This window comes from Lolium perenne, chromosome 5 (assembly GCF_019359855.2).
Source record: "Lolium perenne isolate Kyuss_39 chromosome 5, Kyuss_2.0, whole genome shotgun sequence".
In the NCBI taxonomy this organism is placed as follows: domain Eukaryota; kingdom Viridiplantae; phylum Streptophyta; class Magnoliopsida; order Poales; family Poaceae; genus Lolium; species Lolium perenne.
Genome location: NC_067248.2, coordinates 155,812,633 through 155,824,595, shown reverse-complemented (window position 1 = coordinate 155,824,595; position 11,963 = coordinate 155,812,633). Strand labels below are relative to the sequence as shown.

Genomic DNA, 11,963 nt, shown 5'->3' with positions numbered 1-11,963 from the left:
CCTCAAACTAGCGGGCAAGTAGAATTATCAAATAGAGAGATTAAATCTATCTTGCAAAAGACTGTTAATAAATCTAGAAAGAACTGGGCTATTAAATTGAAGGACGCATTATGGGCTTATAGAACTGCTTATAAAAATCCTACGGGTATGTCGCCTTATAAAATGGTTTATGGAAAAGCTTGTCATTTACCTTTAGAACTAGAGCACAAAGCTTATTGGGCTGTAAGAGAACTAAATAAAGATTTCAAACTTGCCGGTAAGAAGAGACTACTACAATTGAGTTCTCTAGATGAATGGAGAAGTGAAGCTTATGAAAATGCTAAACTCTTTAAAGAGAAAGTTAAGAAATGGCATGATAGAAGAATTATCAAAAGAGAATTTAATGTTGGGGATAAAGTCCTATTGTATCGGTCTCGTCTCAGATTTTTTGCAGGGAAATTACTCTCAAAATGGGAAGGACCATATGTCATTGATGAGGTATATCGATCAGGAGCAATTAAAATTAGCTCTCTGCAAGGTAATGCTACACAAGTGGTGAATGGGCAAAGACTCAAGCATTATATCTCTGGAGATCCTTATAATGAAGATGTTGATGTTATCCAAGTGGTGACTCCGGAAGCTTTCATCAAAGGGCAAATTGACAGTTCTGCAGAGTCCGACTTTGAATAGGTAACATTACTGGTAATAAGATGTTTGCGTTTTACTTTCCGAACAATGTTTTTGCTGTTTTTGGAAAATATGAAAAATTACGAGATCGAAACGGAGTGGAGGAGACGCACGAGGGCGTGCCCCCATAGGCCGGCGCGGGCCCCAGCCTAGCCGCGCCACCCTATGAGGACACCGCCTCGTTGTCCCTCTCCGACTCTTGTTCGACCTGGTACTTTCCTTCTGTCGTGAAAATTACTGCTATATAATCTCCCGGACCCCTGGAGGTCCGTATATCGTTTTCTCGTCGCGTTTTGTTTCGAGCTATTTTCTGCCAGGATCTGTTTTGATCTAGAAGCACCATGGTCTCCAACAACAAGGACAAGGAGCCTTTGGAGGAAATAAAGGAGATGTCATCAATGAAAAGGAAGCGGGAAACTGCGGGGAGTAAGCCAATCTTGGTGGGATCGGTTAACACTGGACGTTCTTTTTCTCATAACCTGCAGGGACCTCTACCGCCTGCTCTTAGCCTCGACTCTTTCCCTTGTGTGGAAGAAGCACTACGGGTTACCGATGAGTTTTGTGATCAATACCGTGCGCTGAGAAGGGAAGTGGAGATACTTCTTGAGGAGAACAACTGACTTCGCAGAATGCTGGAGTATTACTCAATTCCTATCACAAGGCCGCCACCGCCACTTTCAGATAACAATGAATCTCTTCGAGTCTTAGTGCAGAATTGCCAAACTGAGAAGCTGAAGCTGAAGAAGATCTTTAAGGATCGCAGGAACGAACCACCACCATCACCACCGAAGGAGTAATTCATCATCGGTATTGGCATCCCCTTGGTTTGTTCCAAGCTTGGGGGAGTGCCGCGGTATCACATCATCACTATCTTTTACCTTTTTACTATCAAGTAGTGTCATATCATGAGTAGGGAAGTTATCATATAAGATAGTTTGCAGTATGGAAGTATCTCTCCTTAGTTGGTTATCTATGTATCCCTTGGTGTGAGTTATCGTTATGGAATATTAATGAGAAGTTTTATCATTTACATATTGCACATCTTATTTTAGTTTGCAATCTCTATTATATGATTGATCTTGTTGTTAAGTATTGGTATCACTTTGGGAGCATTGAGTGAATCTATTTGGTTTTGGAAAACTTAGCATTGGTCGATAGCAACAACACTTTGAGTTTAAGTAGAGAACAAATACAAGTAGATACGTTGTTTCATTATCTTTCTTTCTTGTTAGCTATGAGCTTAGTATTCTGAAGTTAAAATTGTTTGTGCTTACAAGGAAGATGCATGATTGTTTCTATCACATGTATATTTGTTTGCTTCCCTCAACTCTTATGCTTGCTAATTAACCTTGCTAGCCAAAGACCTGTACTGAGAGGGAATGCTTCTCGTGCATCCAAACCTTTAACCCAAGACCCATGCCATGAGTGTCCACCATAACTACCTATTATGTGGTATTCCTGCCATTCCAAGTAAATACTTCATGTGCTACCTTTAAACAATTCAAAATTTATCATCCCTTATTTGTGTCAATGTTTTATAGCTCATGAGGAAGTATGTGGTGTTTTATCTTTCAATCTTGTTGGGCAACTTTCACCAATGGACTAGTGGCTTCATCCACTTATCCTATAATTTTGCAAAAAGAGCTGGCAATGGTGTTCCCAGTCCCAAATTAATTAACTTTTGTAATTTTACAAATAGACACTCCTCCATGGTATGTGATTGTTGGACGGCACCCGAGGATTCGGTTAGCCATGGCTTGAGAAAGCAAAGGTGGGGAGGAGTGTCATCTAAATAAAACTAAAATAAAAAGACACTCCTTCATGGTATGAGATTGCTGGCAGGCACCCGAGGATTCGGTTAGCCATGGTTTGTGAAAGCAAAGGTTGGAAGGAGTGTCAACCAAAAATAAAACTTTATGGGAGCCGCTCTTTGAGAGTTTGTCTGGCATGGGGGTTAGAGTACCCGCTACCAGTCGTTGACAACAACAAACACCTCTCAAAAACTTTACTTTTATGCTCTCTATATGATTTCAAAACTTGAAAAGCTCTAGCACATGATTTAATCCCTGCTTCCCTCTGCGAAGAGCCTGTCTTTTACTTTATGTTGAGTCAGTAAACATATTTCCCTCCATCTTAAGCAAGCATTTGAGTTGTTGTGATCCGACCATCTATATTGTGATATATTTGATCATGCCTTTTATTCTTCCTTGTTTTAGTACAAGTTTTATCTGAATGAACATAGCTTTGAAAGTTATCAATGATTATGAGGAGATTACTATGATTGAGTATGCAAGTTTATTATAAGCTTTAATATGAGAGCGCAGCTCGATAGATAAGTATAATCTGTTAACTATTCTCTGACCAAGAACAAAGTTTGCCATCACCAATTATGATTTCCTATGCACCTTTATTTGTGATTACCTTCTACTTGTTTCAAATTGAATTATATGAGGGAGTTGTTCACTAGAATGCCTTGTGTGAATTGATATGATGCTTCTTGTCCGTATTTTATTTATCGACTCTTCACTCCATAAACACGTGGTCTTGTTTACTGAGTTCAGTTTCGCTTGGGGACAAGCGAAGTCTAAGCTTGGGGGGAGTTGATACGTCCATTTTGCATCACTATTTTATATCATAATTTACTATTATTCATTGATATATTTCATATTTAGAGATGATACTTATGTTATTTCATCTATTTTGCATGTTTTATGATTGTTGGAGAATCGCGCACCGGAGTCAGGATTCTGCTGGAAAAAGCGCCGTCGGAATGCAATATTTCGGAAGATCAACAATTGACGGAAATTATATGAAAAATCCTATTTTTCCAGAAGACGAAGGGAGCCAGAAGGGGGAGCCGAGGAGGGCCGCCATGGGCCCACCTCATAGGCCGGCGCGGGCCAAGGCCTGGCCGCGCCGCCTTGTGAGGAGGGGGCCCACAGCCCCCTCTGGCCTCCTCTCCTTTGCGTACTTCTTCGTCCTGAAAACCTAAGCTCCGGGGGATAGTCGCGAATAGTCACAGCCGCCTCTGCGGGGCGGAAAAACACCAGAGAGAGAAGAGCTCTCCGGCGGGCAGGAATCCGCCGGGGAAATTCCCTCCCGGAGGGGGAAATCGATGCTATCGTCATCGTCATCGAGCTGGACATCATCTCCATCATCATCACCATCATCTTCATCATCATCACCGCCATCTCCACCGCTGCACCTCGTCACCGCTGTAACAATTCGGGTTGGATCTTGATTGTTTGATAGGGGAAACTCTCCCGGTGTTGATTTCTACTTGTTATTGATGCTATTGAGTGAAACCATTGAACCAAGGTTTATGTTCAGATTGTTATTCATCATCATATCACCTATGATCATGTTCCATATGATGTCTCGTGAGTAGTTCGTTTAGTTCTTGAGGACATGGGTGAAGTCTAAGTGTTAGTAGTGAATTATGGTTGAGTAATATTCAATGTTATGATATTTAAGTTGTGGTGTTATTCTTCTAGTGGTGTCATGTGAACGTCGACTACATGATACTTCACCTTTATGGGCCTAGGGGAATACATCTTGTACTCGTTTGCCAATTGCGGGGTTGCCAGAGTGACAGAAACCTAAACCCCCGTTGGTATATCGATGCAGGAGGGATAGCAGGATCTCAGAGTTTAAGGCTGTGGTTAGATTTATCTTAATTACTTTCTTGTATTTGCGGATGCTTGCAAGGGGTATAATCACAAGTATTATTAGTCCTAGGAAGGGCGGTGCATTAGCATAGGTTCACCCACACAACACTTATCAAAACAATGAAGATTAATTAGCTGTATGAAGCGAAAGCACTAGACTAAATTCCCGTGTGTCCTCAAGAACGTTTGGTCATTATAAGTAAACAAACCGGCTTGTCCTTTGTGCTAAAAAGGATTGGGCCACTCGCTGCAATTATTTCTCTCGCACTTTACTTACTCGTACTTTATTCATCTGCTATATCAAAATCCCCTGAACACTTGTCTGTGAGCATTTACAGTGAATCCTTCATCGAAACTGCTTGTCAACACCTTCTGCTCCTCGTTGGGTTCGACACTCTTATTTATCGAAAGTACCACGATACACCCCCTATACTTGTGGGTCATCAGTGATCTATTCAAGTTTGGTTCTTGCAAGAGCCTAGCTTGGGGAAGTTCTTTACCATGTGTAGGACCATGTGCAATGCTCTGATTCAATAAAAAAATTAAGAAGCATGTATCCCACTATTTTTGATTGACTTGCTTGAGTAAGTTATGTTTCATACTTATATAAGGGATGCACTTGCTTTTTGTTGATCTCCATAAGAGCTGAGTTAGAGCTTTGATGCACTATGTTCAAATCTTTATCCAGCTTGAGAAAAATATTGTGATCCTCGAGAATACATTGCCATGATTTCTTCACTTGATAATATCAAATACAATAAGAATTTTTTGTCCATGATGACTTATGTAATAATTCAACTGTCTTAAGAGTTTAACCATGAAGTTTTTCAACCCCGTAGATATGATGATAGAGTTGATAGCACTCTTGATAGGAGTTGTTGGATGGAATTGAAACTTAGTGGTAGCTGAGACACATGTCAAGATTAAGGTTGTGAGTAAACATGAGATATTGCTTTACGCGTGTCAACATATAAATTAATGTATGATATTGCTTTACGCGTGTCAACATAACTGTTGTGCACACTCTTGTTATGCTAGCAACTCCACTAACCCCATGATTGTCACAATCCTTACTAAAAGGTCATTCATGACTTTTGCTCGGAAACTGTCAAAGGAATCCAAAAGTATCACTTCTCGAGTCTTGGCATAGACTCGCTACTATTAGATGAATATTATTGAAAGACAATGAATAGATAGTAAGTGTTTTGATAACCTTGATTTATTGATGTGAGTTTTATTGAAACACTCCGTTGTGTTGCTTCTTTTGACATGATCTATTAATCTCAATATACAAACATAAAAAATAGCAATAGGAGGATAACAAGTTTTATTTCAAGGTAGATTCACTTTTGACTTGAGGCATAGAAGTTGTAAGTGATCTCTTATGGGCCAACACAACTAAATTAGTGTTTACTTGTATGATTATGTTACATCTTACTTCTAGCTTGGGGAAGTATAGGATATCACCTCATACTTGCGAGTTTTTCTACCCAAGTTCATATATTCCTATTATTATTTTTCACTTCACTCGAGGGCGAGTAATAGCTAAGCTTGAGGAAGTTGATAACTCGATATTTAGCACTATTTTTCCAAGGTTTTTAAGTATAGTATTACTCATATTGTCATTCATTACATGCTCCAGCTAGATACACCTATGCCTATTTTGCATACTTACGATTTCTTGTTCATTTTCGCATGAGCTTCTCATGTTTAGTAGTTTTAGTAGGATTTTATTATGTTTCCCTTGCCTTTGACATGTATTAAGGTGTTATTGGAGATCATGGAAAAATGGAGCAAAAGGGACCAAGAGGATACAAGATGGAAGAATTACATGCACCAGACTTAGCCATATAAGGTGTAGGAAAAGTGATATTTTACCAACATCTTATATTTAAATTCTAAGGCCATGTTGTTGTACCCCTCGTCCATACGATTTCAATGAGCCGAAGAACATCTCAATCTTAGTCCGGATGAAGAAATGGCGAGCAAAATATGAAAGCATCAACAAGTTTAACAACCATCGGTACGGGGCGGGTCTGCCCGTACCGTCCGCCCATACAGGGATCCGTTGGATCCGTTTCGTCAAACGAAACAACATTTGTGAAGGCTCGATGGGCATATCGGCCCCAGGCTCCGTCGATTCGCGAAACCGACCTCCAACGCCTATATAAAGAGGGGAGGAGGTGAGGAGAGGCACCACTTCATCATCCACGCCCTAGGGGCGGAGCCCTGCTGCTCTGCCGCCGCCGTCTCCATAGCCGCCGCCTCCATCACCATCTCCACCAAAACAGAAGAGGAGGAGGAGGAGGCTAGGATCTTGAAGGGCAATGCATCGATCTCCATCATCATCATCAACATCAACGTCTCCATCACCGATCCCCTTTGTCTACTTGGTTGTGATCCAAACTCTATTAGGATTTACACTTGTATGCAATTGTACCTTCATATTCATATTGCCATGATGTTGACCCCCTTCATGTATGAGTTGTCCCGTTGTTCTTGGGGAGATATGTAGAAACCCTAGTAATATTATGATGTTAAATAAAGATGTTTTATACATTTAATCTGTGAATGTGCGTTAGTTCTCTTATTGATGTTATATGAAGTGCACCACAATAATATTTGCCTTATGTACAAGGAGGGAACTACCCTTGGAAGTGTGGTAGAGCCGTAGAGTGAACGGCGGGAAGTAACATTACCGTATCGGCGCTCGAACACATGGATGAGGGGGATAAGGAGGGATTCACTAAGCTCATATCAATAACCATGGGGTAAAACCCTTAATTGCAAATAGTCAATATGTGGCTTGTAGAAGACTAGCTGCTTTGATTATTTAGAGCGATGACCGATAGCTGTCTGGGTGCATATTATTATGGAGCTCTCCCCACACATAGCTGGGCAAAGATATAGTTCATTTTAATCATAAGTAATAGCAATACTAGTGGCGAAATCTACACTCCTTGAGAACCCCTCAACCATACCACAAACACACTCTCAATACTCTCTTATTTTAGTTTACATTTTTTATTTAGTTACTTAAAACTCTCAAATATTTCCCATCTTAGCAATCTATAGTATAGACTATTTCCAAAGCACAGTTTGGGTGCGAACGTGGCTGCGCCTGACAACGCAGTTGCGGGGTTATGTTTACAGCCATTTGCAAAGCTCCTTTCGGACAAACTTTCTAATAAATAGTTACCGGTACAAGTACTGCATGTTGTTGGACGCAGGAACCAGTCATCATTTCCGTTCTGTAGAGTTATAACCAAAATAAAGGGGATCATTTTAAAATCCCCAAAAACAATATAAAACATTGATATAACATTATATGAGAAGAAAATATGAAGAAATATCTGGTAATAAACTATAAAGTTCAAGTATATCTTTTACGCAAGATCTATAACCCGTGAAGGCTCCAGCATGCATGGACCATACTTACTGGTTCTGCATAGCCTAGTTGTCATGAACCCAACAAACCCGAAGTAAAAAATATATAGAAACCTAAGTATAACTCAACGAAAAGCCTACAACCAAAGTACAACCATAATTTTTTTGGAAGTACAAAAAAGATTTCGAAACCTATGAACGTGAGAACTAGTTTTAAAGATCTCAATGCGAGAAAAGCAATGGTGATGATCAATAATAATTTCGACGAACAGTTCACAAGATATTTTATTTTGAAACTCAAATCTCAAAATTAAATATTTGTACAAGTCCTACATCTCCTCATCGACAAGATCAATTGCACCAAAAATTTCTCATCCTAGCACTTGCCGAGCATGTAGGGTGGGTAAAAAGGAGTGTGACACATGGCGCGTCAGGAGCACATCCCTTCACCACGGTACCTCCTTATTTTTAGAGATTTCCACTGGAATGGCTTTGTGAGCTTGGTGGAAATGAATGGCTAGCCGAACTACCCATGGCCCATCCCAAACGGTCTTCCTTCATCCGTGTGTGCGCCTATGTACTTGGCTACCACTAAAAAAAGGCCGACCTTTCCGAAATCCCATTGTTGAAGCACAGAGCGTTCTTGTGCTGACATGTAGCACACAAAGCGTTCTTTGGGAGTGTATTTTCGTAGAGAAGAGTCCAGGTGAACTTCTAAGTGCGAACATGTGTAATATAAGGTACAACCACTGGTGGAAAAAGGGCCTTTGGTCGCGGTTGGCAACTGCCATTAGTCGCGGTTGCGCAACCGCGACCAAAGTAGCGCGACTAAAGGCCCCCCCCCTTTAGTCGCGGTTCCTTACGAACCGCGACTAAAGGCCCGTCCACGTGGGCCGCAGGCGAGCGCCAGGGCGGAGGACCTTTAGTCGCGGTTCTTCTGGCCAACCGCGACTAAAGGCCTCCGCAGGGTTTAGGGTTTAGCCCCCCCTCCCCCTAAATCTGGTTTCTTTTTAATTTGTATTGTTTTATTTCTTTTGGGTTTTAATTTTGAAGGAGTTTCACATATTCTACGATACTACATACATGCATATGAATGTACAATTTCAAACAAATTTGAAATTAGAACCAAAAAGAATTCAAGAGGAATATACAATATATATTCAATATCGGATGACCATATACAATATATATTCAATATCGGATGACCATATACAATTTTGAACAAGTTTCCATCCATAATTTAGTGCATATAAAGATCTACGTCATCGTAATGGTGTTCTCCTCTAGGATCGATGACTTCCCTCGCCAACCATCCAGCTAGTTCCTCTTGAAGTGGTCGGAAGCGAGCTTCTGGACTAAGCGTCTTCCGGAGGTTATTCCTCAGGATGTTGTTCTCACACTTCTGGTCCCGCTCATTGCAGTATCTCCGGATCCTCTCACAAACATAGTATCCACATAGATTGGTCCCCGGTGGCTGAATATCCCCAGTCGTCCGCACTGCCATTTTAAAATGTAGCTCTTTTTTGAATTCACCGACCTTGGTATCTACGAACCGTCTCCAAACCCTACGAGGCAAAGAAAATTAAATGAACAAGAGAGTTATTAATTAGTTACTTGATATTAGGAAATGATGAACGAAATAGGCCGATCGATATAGAGCGCAAATGAATGAAAATAATTACTTTTGCATCATTTTTCTCATGTCGGCCCAAAGCGCCGGATCCATATTCAGAGAGTCGTGGACGAGAACTGAGGAGGTGTGAAATTGAATTACCATAAGAATCCAGTGGAACCTGCGGACACGATACATGCACAGTCATGCATAACTCATCGATTAGCCACATACCATGCATGGAGTAAACAAAAGAGAATGTGCTCAAGACAGAAACACTCACCCAAAATGGTAAGGAAATAGAATATCACTTTTGAGTTTCTGTTTTCTAATAAACCGCCACGGGTCATCCTCCACGTCGGCGGGGTGGTGTTCTAACACATATGAATTAACGATTTGTGGGTCAATGAACCCAACATCATGGATGTTCCTTATTCGCATTTCCCGCTTCTTCATTCTGCATAATAGCGTACACAACAAGATAGTTAGGACAATATATATATATATATATATATAGTGCAGGCAATGAACGAGATGGGGTAGAAATTAATAAATCACTTACAGAACGTAGCAACTGATGATAGATTTGTCGAGGTCGCGCAGATTGAACAGCTGGAACAATTCACTCAGATGAATTTGTACATAGTAATGTTTGAAGTGATGCTCATATCTAACTTCCGCATAAATATAGTCTTTGGCGTTTTTAAGTTTTATGTAACCCTTGTACCAATTTAGCAGACCTTTCATTTGTCGAGGTAGATCCTCTTCCTGCGCAGGCTCGACGAGAGGGCCATTCTTCACATATGTAAATACTACGTCCTTCATTGGCGCCTCATCAAGGCCTAACAGTGCACGAAGAGTGATACCTAAGTCGGCCGCTTGTTCTCTGGCACTCGTTACAGTCAATCCATGTGCTGCCGCAGCTGCTATGATATCGGGGGCATCCGGACCGGCGGCTTGCACTATGAGCGGGGCGATCGATTGTTTACTTTGTTACCCGAGCTGGGCAACTTCTTTCCCCCTTTCTAATTTTTTCTCGGCCTCCTCCAAGGCTTTCTTCTCCGCCAACTCTTGGTTCCTCTTGAACGCGAGTGCTTGCCTACGAAGTTCACGTAAATAGTCGTCAGGCAGATTCTTCGCGGCTTGGGACGGTGTGTTCAAAAATGACTTAGCCCAGCTCTTTTCCTTGTCAGAAAATACTTGCTTGGGCTCGGGCTCTCTTTTCTTCTTGCAGTCCGCCTTCCATTTCTCATATTCAGCAGCCGCGTGTGCGTCGACTTCCTCGGCACTACGTTCCCAAGGCCTTGTGGGGAGAGGCTTCAGTGATGGCTCTGGTATCTTTGTGGTTCTAGGTACATAAGGGTCCGGGTTAATAACCCAGGACTGCTTCTGCTTCTTCGCCGGAGGTGGATTGGGGGGCGGTGTCTGATCACCCGCCGGACGAGGACTGGGGGGCGGCGTCTGCTTACCCCCCGGAGGTGAATTGGGGGGCGGCGTCGGCTGACGTGAAGGAGGTGTAGGTGAAGCACCACCACCACCACCGCCACCGCCACCGTCACCGCCACCGCCACCACCACCACCGTAGGGGGGTGGACTTGTTGGCGCCTCGCCTGGAAACTTGATAAATTTCTTCTGCCATAGAATGAACTGGCGCTTGACATCTCCAAGTCTTTTCACCCCTTCAGGTGTAGCAATGTCAATGTCCAGGTCCTCAAACCCTTGGACTATCTCCTCCACCGTGACACGAGCATAGCCATCTTGAATGGGGTTGTTGTGGTGGAGTGCTCCAGGTGGTAAAGCACTGCCGATGGCTACCTTCATGGACATGTTCCCGATAGGATAATACAGATGACATGCTTTCATCTCCTTTGTATCGTCCACGGGGTAGCGAGGAGGCTCCGGTGCAGTAATTTCGACCACTAGAGGCTCCGGTGCAGTAATTTCGATCGTCGGTGCACCAGCCGGTGAGGCCTCCGTGGAAGCCACGCTGCTTCTTCTCCGCTGCTGGCTTCCGAGATCCATTGGATGATCTTCATGCTGCGCCCGAGCTGCATCTCTTTCGGCTACTAGTACACTCACGGTTTTCTTCATCACATCCATTTCCGTTACCAACTTCGCCACAACATCTGCATCCCGATCCATCTTTCTCTTACGGCTTCTGTAACCGTACGGGTCATCGTTCTGGGGGAACCCTACTTTCCACGGAATGGGCCCCATGCCTCGTACACGTCCTCCGTGTTCAGGATTCCCGAGGGCTTTTGTCAGGGCGTCGTTCTCTCTGTTGAACTTGATCCTCCCCTCTTGAGCATCCCTCATTGCCTCAATAAGCTTTTGGGTGGGTTTAATTATTTTGCCCTGATAAACACACTCCCCTGTCTCCGGGTTCAGCGATCCTCCATGCCCGTACCACCAGCTTTTGGCCCTTGGGTCCCATCCCTCCGTACCTGGACGGATTCCTCGCGCCCTTAGCTCGTTCTCCATCTTCTCCCACTTAGGCTGCCAAAAACGATACCCTCCTGGCCCCATAATATGATTGTACTCCTTCTTGGCTGCATTCTCCTTATTTTTTTTCGATATTTCAAGGAACTGCTCCGATTTCTTTTGCTTCACAAATTCTGGCCAATCATGTT

At 42.7% G+C, this 11,963-nt stretch overlaps 1 protein-coding gene across 1 annotated transcript; it reads right to left on the bottom strand.

Annotated features, from left to right (window-relative positions):
• Positions 1–8,892: 8,892 nt before the first annotated feature.
• On the bottom strand, positions 8,893–10,793 carry LOC127304872 (uncharacterized). Its single transcript, XM_071820609.1, has 4 exons — positions 9,896–10,793; positions 9,617–9,790; positions 9,404–9,514; positions 8,893–9,286 (listed from the first exon to the last, which is right to left on the bottom strand). Exons 1-4 carry the CDS (start codon positions 10,156–10,158, stop codon positions 8,962–8,964), a joined length of 873 nt encoding a protein of 290 aa, XP_071676710.1. The 5' UTR covers positions 10,159–10,793; the 3' UTR covers positions 8,893–8,961.
• Positions 10,794–11,963: the final 1,170 nt, after the last annotated feature.